At 31.8% G+C, this 20105-nt stretch overlaps 1 protein-coding gene across 4 annotated transcripts; it reads right to left on the bottom strand.

Moving 5' to 3' along the window:
• Positions 1-7032: 7032 nt before the first annotated feature.
• Positions 7033-19854, bottom strand: LOC123709878 (ninein-like). Of its 4 annotated transcripts, none has more exons than XM_045661472.1 (12): positions 19633-19854; positions 19433-19544; positions 19176-19307; positions 18810-18868; positions 17135-17291; positions 16437-16605; positions 15532-15714; positions 14212-14359; positions 13475-13897; positions 12599-13282; positions 9958-10045; positions 7033-9400 (listed from the first exon to the last, which is right to left on the bottom strand). In XM_045661472.1, the coding sequence occupies exons 1-12, from the start codon at positions 19661-19663 to the stop codon at positions 9211-9213; spliced, it is 2376 nt and encodes a 791-aa protein (XP_045517428.1). In that variant the 5' UTR covers positions 19664-19854; the 3' UTR covers positions 7033-9210. The 4 variants fall into 4 exon arrangements, with proteins under 4 accessions (XP_045517428.1, XP_045517426.1, XP_045517425.1 ...); XM_045661470.1 differs by having other exon boundaries at positions 7033-8011; positions 9191-9400; positions 12599-13897; XM_045661469.1 differs by having other exon boundaries at positions 12599-13897.
• Positions 19855-20105: the final 251 nt, after the last annotated feature.

Raw genomic sequence — 20105 nt, forward strand, 5'->3', positions numbered from 1 at the left:
TAGTTAAAAGTTCGCATCACCGACGAGCATGCATGGTGAAGGTCGTGAAAGTGGATGGAGAGATAGAGGTATGTTAGGATGTTGCAAGTGAAGATCCGCAGTCACTGTCTACCGCTTCGGGATAAAAAAATGACTACGATATTATTTATAAACAAAAAACACAGTATATAATTTTCTCGAAAAAAGTATTTAAGTTACGTATAATGTCCCATATTGTGTTCAATTTACTATCAGTTAATATAAATAAAATATCAACCATCAATAATGACCCTAATTATCATACGTCCCTCGGACCCCAGGTGGGCTCTGTTTGTTCCCCACATACCGAAACATGTCCCGTTTAATATTCAATTTTCAATTCTCACGGTCTCCCCTATATAACCTAGTTTTCATAAATTTTATTATTTAATCTGTGGAACTGAAATGACCTACTTCTCGAACGCACCAAAGACTATATTAGCACACAAAATATCTTGTACTTGTACTACTAGCTTTTCTTTTCTTGGCCGGCGGCTGAAATTGGTACTACAGTCGCCATTTTGGTGCGTACAATATTTTTTTTACTATCTACCATCTAATAAAAAAACAATTAATATGTATTAACTTTATTCCTTGCATTATTAATTACAATGGCAAAGTTTTAATTATCAAACGTTTCTGATAGCTAGGTATCTTAAAGATATTATATTAATAGAACAGGTAACAAAACCTATCATATCAGTTGTTCCTAAGTTTCTGTCACATTTATTTAAGCTTAGAACTGTATTTTTTAGATACTAGTATAGATTGTTTTTTTAAAACATTTCAATAAATAAATAAGTTAGCTAGCATGACTTTAAATTATTGCCTTATGGTTAATTTTTATTTACTGGCAATACTAATATGACGCTCTTACTGGCCAAGAAAAGTATGTGGCACTGTAAATGGTTAAGCTTGTATGAGGTCGTGCGTTTGATTCCTGTAAACAAGGGATTATTTTATTTACACAATTAATATAATGTGTACCTAGTTACCTACAAAGAGAAAATTTTAGGTCATTTTTTTTAGGCCATTTAAAACTTATCTCTCTGACCAAAGTCGCAAAATACCAGAATTTCTCATAAAATCTATTAAACCTTTTTTTATAAATGGTTAAACAAAGAAACGAACCCCGGTCTTTTTTGTTCCTAAAAAGTAACTCCGCAGTGATTGACACCAAATCCTTTGGGAATAAAAAAAAAATACGTAACACGATCTCTTTCCCTTACGATTTTGAATAGAATTTTCGTTCATTGAAGCAACGGACTCACGCAATCGCAAAAGGTTATCGAACCGACATATGTCGTTGACGTGCTAATAGGATGGGAATATTCTAAAATTAATTATGAGATAAAATTTTAAATTGGGGTAGTTTTGAGTCATCCCTTTAATTTGGACTCGGAGAAAATTAGTATCGCAATACAGCGAGGAAATATTACTTATTAAAGATACACTGCCAACAACCAAACATTTTTAATTTATTTTAATATAAATATATTTTGTTTGGTAACTGTTTACTTTGACTCGGGATCCATTCGTGATCCTGACATTCTGTTGCACTGTTCGCAGTGAACAGTTTTGTTTATTAGTATTATTATTATGCAAGTTAAGAATATTGTAAAAAAATAAAATCATTATATTAAAACTGGATTTATTTGCAAGTTATTATTAAGAACAAAAACCCCTTTTAAGCATTTTTTTAAGGAAAAAGATTTTATTAATCGCTTAATTACAGTAATAGTTATATTTATATGGGTATCGGGAGTTCTGTATAATGATAAAAATGGAAAAGAAATCGCGAATTTGTAATTATTTCTTATGAAGTACTTAGTGGGTTTCAGATTTCTGTTTATTATTTGGTTTATTTATTTTATTCATCCCTTCTCAATATGTACTTACTAGCTGTAGACACAACATATGTCATATACAAAATTAAAAAAAAGTACGCATTGATAAATCTTTAAAATTATTACGTATATATCTTCACTATAAAGGAATCTGAAAGCTTCCACAAATCACAATTCAAATATTCCTTAGATGACCGGCTAAAACAACTATTTCAAGGAAATAAAAATAAATGATAATCTCTTTTATACGATAAGAAAGATGTCACAAAACCACGTCATTTTTTAATGAATTAAAGAACGGAAACAAAAACAATAATAAAAAGCATCCTGCGTCGTATAATCGAAAATGCAAGTTGTTATAAAAACAATTTCTCACAATATATCTTACAAGGGTCGTGTGAACCGGACAGATCAAACTAATCTCGCCCTAGTTCTTCCGGACTACCGTAGGGCGACAATACTATCAAAAGTAATACGATAATATATGAAAATTTGGACGGCTTTCGATTTATACTTGCAAGCCATCAAATCAAGCGCATTTTGTTTTAATTATGTAAATAAAAGACTTCCAGTTCAATTTATCTTATAGTACTATTATTTGTAAGTTTAATCGACCACCATTGATTCATGATAAAATTTTCCTGCTTTCCTTGACTATACCCGAGTTCACATGACAAAGATGCATGCATGATTAAGTTGATATATTTATAAACATTGACTTTTGTATTGGTATAAGTAATTTTTCGCTCTAAGATGTCAGCTTCCTAAAAAATTATTTGAATAAGAATAAAAATTATTTAGGTTCATACCCACGACCTTTAGTTCGAGTGGGATAAACTAGACTAACTGGACATTTTAAAACGATTTTAATTTAACTTATCTCATAGATACAAAACTATTACTTTCATACAAAATAATAATAATTGACTACAAGACTAGATTTTGTCTTATAGTGTAAGTCTTAATTAATTATATTTTGTTATTATCAAAACATCGTGTCGTAACCGAAAAATGGGACTACTATATAGTTAAGTCGATACATTCTATCTAAACTAGGTAAAGCTTTAATATACGTAATGTAAATCAATATAATAATTATTATAAAACGCATCGAAAAAGAAAATTTTCAAAATGTCGCAGAAACTTCCCATGCGTGGATACTTTAGGTGACAGACTGAAGATTTATAAACCCTTGGATCTGCAATCGCTTAAGCGCGATTTCTTTTAAGGTATAAAAATACATCTTCGACTGACTTTTATTTAACGTAACACAAAAATAGCGATAATTACAGAGCCATCTTTATTACGTGATACGAGTTTTGTGACTTATTGTTTCTTATTTTTCCTACAATGTCCACAAGTCATTTTTGTGTTCTCTTTTCTTTAATAAAATACAAATATGGAGGATTTGTAATAGTCTGTAGCTGAATAATAATTATAATAATTAGAAATTGATAAATAATACTAAAACTAAAACAATTTGGACCCTATGACAGTGTACCTTTAATCTGCTCTGCGGTAATCGATCAATCTACAAATCTTAGATTAACGCCTGTGCACTTAAAAAACGATGGTCTAAGGAGTCTCTACTCTAAAGGGAGTAGTTTGATAGCTTAAAGATGGAAGCACAGACTACATGTGTATTTCATTTAATAATATAATAGATACATAGAATTCATATACCTTGTAAATCACATTGTCCCACTATTTCTTATCGTACTCAAGGACTCCATATATCCGCATAGCTACAAACTTTATCGTTTTACTTACAAATATTGATTGTATTGAAGCTATCCGGAAGCCATCCCCGGATATAACTGCGGATACGATGTTATAAAAACGAGTTGATAGGGCGCTAGTTTTTGTAAACACCTGTTTCTATGGGAACTATGGGAATTTAAAAAAATAATGAGATGAAGGAAAGTAAGAGAGGGGTTTGAAGATGTTTTTTGTTCATTAAATCTCTGTGTATCGAGAAGACGACTTTTTACATAAAGCAGAATTTCTTCTTTTTTTACATACGTACGTTTTTACTACTACGAATAAATGTCGTCGAAAAGACATTATACTCGCCGTTTGAACTCCACATAACCCTGTTAGGGTTGCAGACTATCATTATAAACGCCTAATGACTTAGTGCTTAACTCATCGAATGTGTATTGGATTGGTTTATTTACTTGCCATACAACTTACTAACAAAACAGTCTCAAAATGCCCCGTTTTTAAACAAATATGGAGAAAGGTGATATGAGGCAAAAGTTTATCAGTTTTGTTGCATATAAATAAAAAAAACCAATAATACTAATAAGGTGTTTCCCGTTAAGCAATACGTCATACGTATTTATTAAATCAAACGACTCCTTCCTCCCAGGACTAGGGCCCTATATTCTCACGGTCGACTCTGGGGCGACAGGTGTGCTTTTGAGTAAAATAAAACACGAAATTGAACTTTATTTCAATTGAATAGGGCATGCAATTTTTGTTGCGTGATGGAATGACCTCTTTTCTGCATTTCGATAGTTTTATTTTAATAGAGCCGTGTGAATTTTTGCGACGAAATAAATTTTTAACCAACGGAGGTTATTAACTGACCGATCGTTGTTGAAATTGGAAAAGACTGTATATGTTACTCTTCGTCTACTAATAGAAATTTTATGTTTTCTTTTAAAAGTAGGTACTTAATTTTAAAATATTGAGTAATTTTAAAATTGTGTGCGAAATGAGGACAACTGTCCCTTAAACTTAGTCCGAATAGTAACGAAACAGTAATCTTGGTAGAGTTAACATTTATGACTGCCGCGGCGGCAGCACTTGAACCACAGGTCCTAGGTTGTTATCAGGCACAGAAGGCTGATTCGTTCTTAAAACACAGAATGAAAATCCCAAAACGTGGTTGGCTGTCTTCTTGTCAATCTTTAATTGAGGATAATTTTAGAAACAATAGTAAAATTATATTCTATAATGGTCATTGAAAAAACATTTAGTTCGTCATAATTTTAATAGACTTTGATCACTCAATAGAATTCAAAGCTAATCTTTTTTGGATTGACCATAAAATTAGAAAAAAAGTGCAATCTTGTGGGAAGCTTTTGGCGAATCTTTTCTCATTGGCCCATTGTAATCGTAGCACCTTGACTTCGTAAAGGTCTTTTGTTATGAGGATTATATTTTTTTTATGGTCACTTTATTACGTAGTAGACATATCCTAGTATTACTTGGGCGCGAGTTTGTTATCACTATTAAAAAGTTGAATGCCATCAAAAACATGTGAAAACGAGTCTCACAATTCAGTTCTCACCGTATAAAGGAGTGAGATCTATGTACCTAGTGTCTAATACCAAGTCAGTTAATTTATTCGACCCTACTTACGGGACCTTTTGTCTTAAGTTATTACGTAATTAGCTTACCCAACATTTTATATTGACAATATCAATATTAAAAATCTTCTCTCATCCCTGGGGTCGTAGGTTCGTTCCCGGCTGTACAACAATAGACTTTTAAAGAAAACACTTTTTAACGGGTTGAAGCTATGTATTATTAGAAACTAATTATTATTTTACATAATTTTGACCCGACCTTTCGCGTTATGTTAATAAACAAGTTATGTTAATAAAAGACAATACCAATAGACTTTCTATGTGCGTATTTAACTTTTGCTCGAACGGTGAAGGAAAACATTGTGAGGAAACCGGCTTGCGTAAGCTCCAAAGTCGACGGCGTCCGTCTGGCACAGGATGCTGATCCCCTATTAGATTAACAAATGATCATGAAACAGATACAGAAATCTGAGGCCTAGACCTAAAAAGCTTGTAGCGCCATTAATTTATTTTTTATTTAGTTATTTCGTTATTATCAACAACCCGTATAAGGGCGTGCTTTTAAAAAATACCTACGTGTTACTTCACTCCTTTATATTCATAATAAGATCAAGGCTGGAACTCCAATAGCGATCCCAATATTGGGGGGGTTTTGAACCGCAACTTTTTGAAGTTATACTTCTTTTGGGGCGTTAGGTAAAAATGATGAGAGTAAATTTTTACGATGCGCACGCACTCCACTCAGACACAAAAAACCGAAACTGCAGTTGCATAGTCAACGTTTTAAAATAAAAAATGTCCATTTCTTTAATAATGTAGAAATATTTTTTTTTGTGATAATTAAATAAACTTTATTAACGATAATGCACTGTAAAATAACATTTAAGATAATGCGTTATAATAAAACTTTCAATGTTTTAAATACCTTTTTTCTATTGTTAGTGTCGTTTTCTCTACAAACGTAGAACTATAACTAACGCGTGTACATTAATAAGTACATACACATGTTTTTTTTTATTGTATTGACTGAGAAAGATTTACAGCTTGTAGTACTTACTACTACGTAGTTACTTATATTAACTTACTAAATACCAGAAAGCATAAACAAACTAAAAATTGTTTGAGGAACACGTAGGGTCGTAAAATTTATACACTTACAATACTCTATATATTTCACTTAGGAACTTAGATGTCAGAGCTCTGGTTGCCGACACTACACTTGAGGCTAACACGTCAGTATCAAAAGTTACATTGTTAAACTTACTCGCCGCTCTAACCATACAGCAGTTCCCTCTGTAATTGGTGTTGACTTTAGGTGTAGTGTACAAGCATATTTTTTTTGCGTATTATACACACGGAGACACACTTTACTTAGTAACTTTAGTTCAATTCATAGGACATTAGTGCAATTCATATGCTACTGGTCTTACAATATATCCTGATTCACTTATCAACAAACCAGAATCTGTCCCATCGTCACTCCACGTATCAGTCGTCAATGTTAGGATCTTACAACTAAAATAAAATTAACTTAACTACTTTAAATTCATTTTTTATTAAAATGCTCAAATAAATGAAATGTACAATTAAACAATTATAGATTTCACATTAAAATTAAATTAAGAAAAATAGTTCACATATTATGTCAAAATGTACCTTGTCTTTATGCCAATTATGAGATAGAGACGACCAGATGGCGCGTATCGTTTGATTGTCATTGGTCAACGGTATATGTAGTCCACAGACTGTATTTGACCAATCACAACTGTTTTTACGCTACAGATAAAAAAAACTGTATAAAACTTTTTGCCGTATTATAAAGTTTACGTACAAATTAAAAACTTGCTAGTTAAATTTATAAAGGCACCAATTTATTATAATCTACATAACATATTAAAGTAATTTCAACTTTACAAACAAGTCACAACCTACATCTATTAAAAATAAATGCAGTAATAACTGATGAGGAAGACATTTTCAAACATAGATTATAGAAATATTTGGCATAACCTTTACGTAAAATCTATGTATTTCCTAAGGTCAAAATCTGTAACTGCGAAACTGTAGTCTTTTTGACATTAGTACTGTTACAATATTTTAATATTGATTTAATAATTACTGAAATTAAATGATTATAACACATTTTTACTTTTCGTTGCGATGATATTTGGAAAGTCAGTCTAAGAGTACTCAGCAACGAGATTTAGCGATACATAACATTTAAATGGCGCTAAATTTTGAATTTCTCGTTATGGGCGTTCTCCAATTGGTATTTTTGACAAACCCTATGTTTGCTTCTCATTTCCGAGGCAAACAAGCATCTACATCAACATCTTTCCCTTATAATAACTGAAATATATGAAACATTTTTGCGTCTATTAAGAAATTGTTACTGGTAGACATTTTAATAAAAGAACATGAAACTTAGTATATTAGTATCAACTTAAAAGTATTTTTGGTATCAAATTAATACTTTTAAACCTAAAATTATACTCTAGATTTATCTACAATTATTTTAACAAATTTCCTTAGTATGAGATGCGACAGAGATGTTTTTGCCTGTCCAATCCTATCATTGTCTGGAGTCCATATTTTGATTCGAATCTCAAGTCACAATCTCGACTGACGCGCTGTCAAATGTCAAACTTTACGTGGACACGGTTTGAAAGTTCTTGAGATTTAAGATTGATGGACGTTTCAGAATGCGGTCGTCGGAGATTGTTATTGATCGAAATATATATGATAACGCGTAAAAACTTGACATTCATTTAAGAGTATTCATGGTATATCACAGGGACTGATGCGACGCCATCTTGTTGTGGCAGGTTCCTGAATTTATGTTTATTTTATATTAACACAATTATAGATAACAGTTTGTCTAGGTTCCAGTCACTAATATATAATCGGAAATCTGTTCTGAATCTTGACAAATTGTTATTTACCACCATATCGGAAAAAAAATGTCCACAAACTTGTATTATTATACTAAAACATTGATAACTTTTTAATTGCATCAATAAACCTTTCTACTCCTTATACCAGCCAGTTTTTTGGGCGTCAAAAGCAAAATTGTATAATAATAATTGTAGACCCTTTAAGTTTATAGTTGAAGTAAGACAAGAAATAGATGAAATACACATAGCACTAGAAAAGCGACATTCATATATTTAACCCTAAAATTAAATGCAAATGAGATTCAACTTTGAATGTTTGCACTTAGTATTATTGTTTTATTAAAAGTCCAATCACAATTAGAAGCTGCTCGAAGTACTATTTAATATATACGGTATCTTTTCATCATAGCGTTAACACAATTTAACAGAAAGAGATAAGTTATGTTTTCGCAAAAAAAACAAATCAAATTTTATAAGTATTTTTCGCAGTAATGTGAGAATCGGTCCAGCCGTTTTGAAGATTATAAATTCCATTTCAAATCGTTAGTTACTTACTTAGTTGTACTAATATAATCAGGTCTTATAAGAGATATGGTGATATCTTAATCAATGTAACTGTGTACTCTGTGGCACTTTTATCACAGAATAGTAATCTGTACTGTTTTTGTATGGAAAATTTGAGCGCGAAAAGCCCTCCGAGACCTAATTTGGAAAATCGAACATTAATTGTAAAGAATACATATTGTATAAAAAATGGATGCGTTGTGTCAGCGACATTATGAGCAATACCAGACGAAATCACCAAAACGTTCATGCATTAATTTTTGTACGTCTTCATTGGTTAGTTATAATAAAAAAACACAAACGCGCTTAAATTAAGTAAATTGCGACAATTTGGGTAAAAAATCTCAAAGACAATTTTGGTCACGCAACAAAATTGAAATAGATAAAAAATTGCACCTCCTTACCTCGTATTAAGGTCATTTTGGATTAAAAAAAACCTAAGTCTACTAACATCGCAAGTTTTGCGAAAGAATAGAAACTTAACTAACAATGACAGCTGACAGTTGACAGCTGACAGTTGACAATTGACAATATTTTAACGTATATTTACCATTTACAACAACACTAAGTCTACATAGGTACATCAGCTATATACTCGATACGGAAGAACAGATCCATCAAATCGTGAGGCTGCAGCCAGCTCCAAGGCGCCAGAGGAGTGCACGGAGATTGCCAACGCCGACTGACGCCATACAACGCGGAGAGAGCGAATATAAAGCAGATGACAGCGAACGCTTGGAAGAGACACTTCAACGGGTCCCTGTAAATAGGCTGAATGAGAACTTTAGACATTTTTTGGACCTACCTAATAAACGTATATACTTTGCCTATACTAATAAATAATTGTATTAGACGTAATTTAGATTTACATAGTTATTTTGTTAAAAATAGCTAATGTGAAGATTTTCACTGAAGCATTTCCGAACCGATTCGAATCAATACTTTAATAAGAGAACGTAGCGATTCTTTAAAGCCCGGCAACGCACATGCGAGCCCATTGGTATTGAAATTGTCCATGGATGGTATCACTTAACAAGTGAGCCTCTAGCCTGTTAGACTATATATACAAAAAATGTCTATATATCAGAACATATACTGACACAATTACAATAAACACAACGTTAAAAACACTTTTTACAAGAAAAACCGTTATTTTAAAGTCATATTTTTGCACTAGTAATATCATTTAATATAGCTTTGTCTCGTAAATGACGTAAATTCATTAAGATTGTCAGCAGGGAGGATATTATACAAAAACGGATTTAACTATAAAAAATTCTGAAACAAAAAAAAATTATAAAATTTAAAAATGCTCACCACAGATACTTCCTCAAGCGATGAGCTCCGGTCCGTTTAGCGCAGGCGGAACAAGGCAAATCTGTTTGCGAATACGTTGACACTTGTTCTGAAAAACAAAACATCAACTTAAAATAGTTGAGTATGAAAGAGCAATCTCGTCAATAAATGATCTCGTTAGATTTTGTTAAAATGAAATGAAATCGTTGTTTTCATTTGACCAAACCCCTTATAATTTTGCTTTAGGTATTTTGTAATCATTTATTAGGCCAGTAATAGTAGGGGAGTTCACGACTAAATAGGGATTTATTAGAGCGTCATAGAGAACTTTCGAGTCGCGAAGGTTAGATAATAATAAGAAATAAAATTTATATAATGTATACCTTTTTTAAATGTAAAACAAACTGTGCCATCGACATACTCGAGCGCGTCAGATATTGATAGCATCCATGTCTTACGTACTTTTAATAATGTACGTACGTTAATCTAATTGTTTGGATGATGGGGGTGGTAGTATGTAAGGGTTAAAATTGAGAGAAAAAAATATCGAGCGCGACAGATTTTCTAATGGGATGTTAAGTGAACTTAAACACAACACAAACTCGTGGCCATAACTAGAATATACAAAAATATCGCCATTTTGAAATACTCAAGCGCATCAGATTAATATATATAGTTCATTAATCTACCACGCTGTAGAACGAAATCCCAAAATCCCCGCTTGGGCTCCCCTACAGGACACATCTTCATAATTTATTTTATTAATTTACACCTAAAGTAATTAAAAAAAACTATTTCCTAGACTTCTCACAACTTTTTTTCTTCAAAATATTCAAAGTTGGTTGATATGTAATTTTTTTTATATTTGTTATCATTTGCTTAATTGAACATTATCATCTAGCCTAACTAGACAAAAATAAGTAATTGAAGATCTAACCTAATTTACTAAAATGGATATTTGATATGAGAAAGTGTCAAATAAAACTGCTTACAGTCTCTATTAAGTAGTTCTTAATCTATTTTATACTCTGATTTTTAATTCCATAGAATTCTGACAGTTAGTATTTTTTGACATGTCAGATATTACAAACCTTTTTGGCCAGGCACATTTCAATATTAAAACGATTCACTCGTTCTAATATTGAACACATCTTAGTCTATGCATACATTTTATTTGTTAGTAACCATTCTATTAAGTACGGTCCTCCACAAAAAGGATTTACGGCGAGTGATAATTACGTCCTTTTTATTTTTCCATTACGTCACTTGGGTAAGTAAATATTAAGGTTAACGTTTTTGTAGGTAAAACATAACACTTACGAAATGTCAGAATTCTATGGAATGAAAAATCTGAGTATATCTATATCAAACTAGAGCGAAAATTATTTGTAACATTAAAAGAGTTATAACTACACTACACTATACACTACATAATACTTTGAATCCTATTCATAAACGTACCATAAACTGTAAAATTATATTAATTGTTATAAAATAAGTCTCCTAGCTTCTGCCGCGTTTATCACCTTGTATGACACGATAAATTCAAAAATTCCCGTATAAAAATAGTTTAGGTGTTAATTTATTATAGTTTTATCTAATTTGAAATATAATTGAACCATAAAGAACGATTCTGAGGCCTCTATATATTCTTAACAAAAATAAAGGCACACGATTGTACGCCGTCAGTATAAGGACTAAATTAGCATGGGGACAATGAAAAAGGTTAAACTATAAATATAGTAAACTAATACTTTGCCGTTAAATATTTCACAATGTGTTCACAACACACAAAAAAGTTTTGGAATAAAATTGGCAAAAATGTAATAAAATTCTAGCGTAACCCAAGCGAAACAAAGTAAAATAAACTAATGTGACGATCGGCCGAGTTAAAATATTATGGATAAAAAATCAAAATATGTTTTACTAAGATTATTATCATCTCTATATATATTAAATTCTCGTGTCACAATGTTCGTTCCCATACTCCTCCGAAACGGCTCGACCAATGCTTATGAATTTTTTTATGCATATACAGTAAGTCTGAGAATCGGCTACTATCTATCTCTCAAGAGCCTAAGTGAGAAGGGGCGTCCACCACAAAAATTTATTTTTTTAGAAAAAAAATAGTTTATATTTTTTTAGAAAAAAAATAGTTTATATTTTTTTATGATACAGCATACAAAAATACATACAACCCTTAATTGTCACCCCTCTAAGACCAACCCCTATTTTTTCTATAGTAGATAGGTTATTTTCATTGAACTTAAAAAAATGTTTCCTGGAAATAATATACATGGCAACATGACATTTGCCGGGTCAGCTAGTATATATATACTAGCGGATCCGACAGACGTCTTACATACAAAAGAATAACTAATAATGTAAATCATTCTCGACTCCACTTGAACACAAAAAAATCATCAAAATCTATCCAGCCGTTTAGGAGTTTAATTATGCAGAAGATTTATATTTATATATATATATATATATAAAGATACGTTTATAAATAAGACGTAATACCTCTAAAAAATAATCGAACGAAATACTTAAACATGCATCTATACATACAAGTTCCTACATTGGACAACACAGGACGCTTACAATTCTACATTTTCAACACAAATTAATCTCAATCGCCACTAGAGCTACTGAAACATACCAAACTCAGTTTGCACTTGAATTGAAGACATAGAACAAGATAGTTTCTCTATTTCTTCATTTTGCTTAGAACATGCCGCCTCTAAAACACTCAAATTAACTCTCAACCCGTCAACAACAGATTTCAAATAGCTATTCCTGTCATTTCCCTCATCAACAATGTTTTTGAGGACATTTAAATTATTTTCATATTTCTCGATTTCATTTTTCACATCTAACAGCATGTTATGGGAATTGTTATAGTCTTTTTCCAATTGAACTGTATATAGATCGAATTTATTGCATTCTAAACACTTGTTGAGATTATTATTTGTATTTATATCTGTTTGTATAGCTGCGTCTTTCTTTGTCCGCCTTAATTTCATAGGAAATTTAAAATTTCGAATTTTTGCTTTGTTTTGTGTATTTTTGGGTTTCATTTCAGTTTGTGTTTCAACATCGGTGGTAAGAGTTCTAGTTTCATTTGTTTGTACTTCAGAATTAACTAACTTATTTGCGACATCGGTTCGTTTCATTTCAGTTTGTGTTTCAAAATTGGTGGTAAGAGTTCTAGTTTCATTTGTTTGTACTTCAGAATTTACTAACTTATTTGCGACATCGGTTCGTTTCATTTCAGTTTGTGTTTCAACATTGGTGGTAAGAGTTCTAGTTTCATTTGTTTGTACTTCAGAATTAACTAACTTATTTGCGACATCGGTTCGTTTCATTTCAGTTTGTGTTTCAAAATTGGTGGTAAGAGTTCTAGTTTCATTTGTTTGTACTTCAGAATAAACTAACTTATTTGCGACATCGGTTCGCTTCATTTCAGTTTGTGTTTCAACATCGGTGGTAAGAGTTCTAGTTTCATTTGTTTGTACTTCAGAATTAACTAACTTATTTGCGATATCGGTTCGTACTTCGGCATTTTTAGTTTCATTTTGTTCTATAATTGTTTGGCTTTCGACATCAATTGTTTGGTTAGACGCTTGAATTGTTTGCATTTCAGCATTTTTCAAGCTATTATGTTCTATATTGGTTTGTGTTTCATGATCATTTGTTCGCTTAGACTCGTTAATATCAGTTTGTACTTCAACATTAAAATATTCTACATCAAGAACACTATCTTTATCGTTATCTGTACTGTCCGTCTGTGTAGCGATCTCAGAGTTAAAATTATCAAGATCTTTGTCATTCGTACAAATATCAGTAATATTATGGCGGGACATGTTACAAAAGCTAAGTCTAATTTCGTCAAAGAGAGACATGTTAGTTGGTCGACCTTCGTCGTTGAACGTGAAAGACTCATCTATAATCCGTTTATCTATGAAAAATATTTTTTTTTTAAATCAGAAGGCAAATGAGAACCATGCTTTAGATTAAACTTAGTACACAAAGCGAAATTTTTTTTAAAGACATGTTACATTGATATACAAATGGGGAGCATAATAAAGGATTGAATTAATTTCTATTCTAAGATTCTAGATCTTTTTAAATAAATTATCCATAACATTAAAGTACATAATATTATAAAAACAAAGGTTAAAAAAATCCACTCTCGGTTTCGGTGAAACAAATATGGGTGATGTTCACAGAAGCTTCGCTGTCATTTACATAAGTTACCTTAAAAATACTCACCGATACAGAACCTGCTGTCAGCATTAAGACTGTCCAGTGCCGTCAACATTTGATCTTCCGTGTAGCTGATGTCGACGGAGCGGTCCATCCTCAACTGTGTCTGGTTTGTTTTATTTAATATCTCCTTCAACTCCATCTCCAATGAAATCTGAAGACATACATGGTAATATATTTGTTAATGAATAATACTTTTTTTTTAATGTAATAATAGGCTACCGGAGGCTCAGCGGATGTTAAGTGATACCGGCGCCTATGGACACTCACAAGTGCGTTGCCGGCCTTTCAAGAATTGGTACGCTCTTTTCTTGAAATACTTCAGTGGGCAGCTAGTTCCACATAATTGTGGTACAAAAACTGCCTTAGAAAACGCTCAGTTGTGGAATGACAGACGTCGAGGTGATGCGGCTGGTATTTAGTATTATGCCTTGACGTCCGATAATGAAACTTATATATATCATATTTTTGGTAGTTTGTTGTTTTAAGCTCAAAACTCTAAGATAGCTGGACAAATACGATTTTTTTTTTCTTGACCTCGGAAGATTTTTAAAGGTATAGAATTGGAAAAATATTTATTTAGTACTTAGGTTTTTATTCTGGATAAACAAAAAGTCTGTATCGGATAACATAGCAATATGTTGGCAAGTAGCTACTAAAATAGTAGGCTAAGTATAAAAAAAACATTAAGGCGAAGTTCGCTGGGACCAGTAATTATATAAAATTCAAAATATCTTCAAGCAAAAAGTTTTCGAGAAATTGTAATAGTTGCTTTGAAAAGCATTGCATATGGCTTAGTGCCTTGATCGAGCGACTCTACCTGAGGGCGTAGGTTCGAACCCCGGTAGTCCACCAATGAACTGAGTGAGGACACTCGCTCGTACGCCTCGTACGCTCGCCTTAGTTCCAAAAAGTAGACTGACTGTTCACGAAACAGATACAGAAATTTGAGGCCAAGGCCCAAGAGTTGTAAGCACCACTAGTTTTATTTACCACAACACCACAAGTTACATTTGTTTGTACGCATAAATACAATTACATAATTTTTTTTATTTAGAAGTAACATCTCTGGCAAATGAAAGATATATATACAATACAAAATGTCGAACGCTGCCGAACGCGGAGGCTGATTGTGCCTCTTTGTCGCTCGTTTCGCGCTCTCGCTTGCACTTCAAGCCTTAAATGGAACGCCTCAGAGCGAGGTAACGCCGCATGAGTCATGTTTTTTCGTGCGTGCAGCCGGCTCCATTGAATTATAAGACGTTGTCACGTCAAAAATCAGTAAAATCCCTAAGAAGTTATACTACATATAAATAAATCTGTTACCTTTTCCTTTAAGACAGTCTGCATAACCTCATCATGGTCTTGCAACCTTACGCTCAGGTCAGCATGCTCGCTGCGCAGGCGCTCATTTTGCTCCAGTAACGCACTTTGCCTATTTGCGTATCTGTCATTTATACGGTGACATTCCTCCTTTGACTTCGCGAGAAGCTCGCTCAGTGTCAGTTTCTGAAATAATCATTAGAAAAATTAATGTACAAAATAAAAAATTAAATTAGAAACTTCATTTAAAAAAAAATCCATTGCTCCAGTCGAGTCTGTTTCGTCATAACATTTATTAGAACAAATTTAATTAAATACTAGATAGAAGCCCATACTATATATTTTTTTAATTAAAGTATTCCTACAGCTACTCATTAAACAATATACAAACAATTACATTATACTCAAAAACCAAAAACGGATACACATTTATACAAAAAGTATGACAAAGTACAAATTCATACTAAATTCTAAATTTAAAGTTCTAAGATTCATTGATCATTGTAATAAATATTTAATATAAAGGAAGAACAACATATATACATACAAATCATATTTTAAGGTCTATAAACTACAGAAATAATGTTTTGCCAACTTTATTTTTAAGACTCTAAAAAATTTTTTTACAGTTAGTTATATAGCCTTATTAGGAAATTTGTCATTTCATAATTTCCATATGTATTCTAAGAAAACTTTGGAAAACCTCTGCAAAAATTAAACTTAACAAAAGACATATCCCTTAATTTTCACTCTTCTACAGGAATGTTTCCGAGCCAATTAGTAATACTATGTCGAGTTAAGAAATATTTTGTGATATTTATTATCAAGTCAAGACTCTATACTGTATACTAATGAACATAGAGAAAAATACTACAGATGAAATACATTTAAGTATTAAAATTTAGTACCTCGGTCTCAAGTGTACAAACTTGTTGGGTCATCACTCGTAGCTTCTTCTTGCTACACTCAAGCTGCCTTTTCACATCATCCAATAGCCGTTCACTATTACATAATCGCTCACACACATCTTCATAGTCGCGTCTGACGTGAGTTAATATCATATTCTCCTCGCGAAGCCTGTAATATGTAATAATCAAATAGTTTTAGGCGGCAAATTAAATAAAAAATAATATGTCATAAATTCATGCCAAATTTAGTCTGTGATAGGAAAAAAATCGATTGAAAGCTAGGTTATTTTCTAAATGTTTGCGTTATAAAGGAAAATGATCGGGAAATAAAAACTTGTGGAGCAAGGTTCCTCCAACCTAAAGGAAGGATCCAATCTGACCTCTGACTGGCCCAAAGGCCCCAGGGTTTTAGAGCCAGCCGTCATCGTACTGTTTCTTGGGCACACTTAGGGAAAAATGATGAGCGCGCACACCGTCACAAAAAACCGACACCTTCAACATTTTAGATAATGCGTTATAATAAAATTTTCAATGTATTACATACCACTTTTCTATTGTTAGTGTAGTTTTTTCTACAAACGCAGAATAAGGCAAAAGATAAAAAAATTAAAAAGATTTTTATCTTGTTACGTCAAAAATGTATAACTTCTAACGTACTTACATAAGTACACACACATGTTTTTTTTAACAGAACTTACATATTAAGATGCGATCGTAGGGAATCCCGCTCGGCAGTGAGCGCAGATACCGCTTCTTCGTGCTGTCTGTCCGTGAAGTCTAGTTGGCTGCGCAACTGATGTGCCAAGTGGGATTTTTCTCTTAGCTCGCATTGTAACTCCTCTATAAGTTGAAAACCTGGCAAATTTATTCCATACTCTATCATAAAAGAAGAATATTCTAAATATTAGTTGAACCTTAAAATTATAATATAAAGGAAATAAAAAGGTTTATCTAAATGGTTTAACATTCGGTTAGAATGCTTCACTAAAAATGTAAGCAAAAAAAATAATTTCATTTAAAAAAGTAGTTACAAATCTATTCTGTTAACTTTATCCCGCACAACTATCACAAAATAATTGACTACTGTATATGTCACTCACGAGTTACGTAGATTTAACAAAATAAGTTTTACCAAATAGGTACAGTATTACTTCCGTCATAGAAATACAGCAACTTGCAAATGAATAATGAAGACTTCATATTTTTCATCACTTCTTTATACGTGGAAGTGTTTATAAATTCACAGAACAATTTATAGATCAAGCTGGGGCTTGAACGTTTAGAAATCAGAGTTTAGAAACGCACACATTTTCGCCAGTATAACATCTTGATTTTGCATTTACCATAAACTAAAGAACAGAAAACTAATTCGAACATACCATAGTAAATAAACAAATCCATCAAATAAATATAATAACTAATAGCATTCCTCAAAACATAATTAAACACTAAAACACTTGTAACTTTTGCCATTTTTAAAATAATTGCCACTTTGGCCCACAAACAAATTGACTGCACTTGCTTATCACCAAATGAAATTAATATTTGTTTTTCGATAACAGTTGTGTATACAAATGTGTTCCAAATCTACACATGCATGTATCTTATATTAAGATATATCTATCTAACAAACGCGAGTATCAATTAGTTAGGTAATTTTAAGTGTGGGTCATTAAGGCTCTAAGGTCACGAGAACCATTCATTTAAAAATATTAACTAATTAAATATAAGGTAATTTAAAAAACATAATAATGTTATTTCGTTAATACAAATGAGTATATTATCTTTATAAAGGTATTTTTTTTCATACTATCATGAAAATCTTAAGTTAGTAATATTTGTTTTTATTTGAAAAATATTGCAAGCATGATAAAAAAAATGTACAAAAGGAATCATTTACAAGAGGTTATTTAAAAATATGTATCAAAATGACTACATGCTGTACCAATTTTAATTGAATCTAGGCCAAACTGTTAAAATAAATTCAACAGCCTGGAACTTCCTTATCACAATTATAATCAAAACAATTTAAAGTAGAAGGTCATATGATAACCTGTAGACAAAAGCCGAAATCATCTCATTAATAATAATAATTCTAACATATTAACTGTGAATATATGCTTATCGAGGTTTAGTTCTATTCACAATTAATTTTGGCAAAATAATAGGTGGGAACATAAAGTTTATTTGGCTTTTTAGTGTTTCAAATGTCCAAGTATGCTCCAAGTAGTCTAATCAGAGTCCAAGAAAAAAATACCTGCTATCGTAATATATTTTAAGGCCAGAAGACAAATTTATTTGGCATTTGTGTATAACCCGTCACCTTTATTTTAGTCAAGCCACCACTTAGTAATTAGATTTGACTATATTTACCATCAGTTGAAATTCCAGAGTCTGAATCATGTGGAGCCTGTCCATTTCTCAAATTAAAGCTGCAAGAAATGTATATGATTATTAATATTAAGTATTTACCTTTAATGAAAACACGAATTACAGTCAAAACCATTTACAACGACATTGTTTAGAACAACAGGTTACAGGTCGGTTATATTGACCAAATACAAAGGTTTGATATAAATTACACATATTGATAACTATATAGCTTTACCTTAACTGATTCTAGATTTATCCTAAAAAAATTAAATTAATTTAGTTCTATAGGAGTAGAAGACTGGAACTATTTTAAAATTTATCAAAAATATATTTTTAAGCTACATTCCTATTCATAATAAACCTTACCTTTCTTCTAGATCCACCTTAGCTTTTTGGCTTTCACTGTACTTATTTAAACATTCGGCCAATTTTGGAACTGTAATTTCTGGATTGTTTTGATCTGGATCTAAGAGTGATTTGAGGTAACTGTATTCACATCTAAAAATATTTTTACGGTGTTAATTATTATCAACACTTCACAATATTTTTTTTATTACTTATAAAGGACCTCTGCAGAGATCGTCTTATTATTATTTATAACATTTTAAAAATAAAACTATTACTTGTTTGTTTTAACGAAAGGCGCGAATTTGTCCATAAGAGCATCCACCCGTAACGAGATAGAACTATCGGCTCCACAATACTCGAAAATTTGAAGGGCTGTGACAGCGTATTCTAAAAGTACAAATTATGCTTTAAATAGGTGCACCAGGAAGCATACCAACGCGGTGAATTATAATTGAACTACTTAAATAGCACGAACCGTCCTGAATTCCATCTCCTTCAAGGCTCATTTTACTTTTCTGTGTTCAACTAAAAAGTTATTTATGATTGTTAGATCACGTTAACGGCCTCGGTTGTTTGTTTATCAATATTAAATGAATGAATTCTCATTTAACTCGTTACATGCTACGACCGGCTAAAAATAGTATTTTACAATTTTTTTTTTTAATTTTCAAGCAAGAATCATAAAACTTGAAATAAAACGGTCGAACCGTGACAGTTGACAGAATTTAGGAACAGTCAACAAATGTCAACAATTGTCATGAGATTGTTGTTTTAGTGTTGCCTACTAGTTGAAAATGTTAAGAAATTAGGCAAGTATTAAGTTTAAAAAATCCTTTTCAAATAAGTACCACGCATACTTTCTTGTGTCTAAAAGGTCATTAAATTATTGATTATAGTCAATAGATTTAAAGCATCGATAATTATATATTGAAGCTAGTGTGGAGGAGG

This window comes from Pieris brassicae, chromosome 5, assembly GCF_905147105.1.
Source record: "Pieris brassicae chromosome 5, ilPieBrab1.1, whole genome shotgun sequence".
Lineage (NCBI taxonomy): Eukaryota > Metazoa > Arthropoda > Insecta > Lepidoptera > Pieridae > Pieris > Pieris brassicae.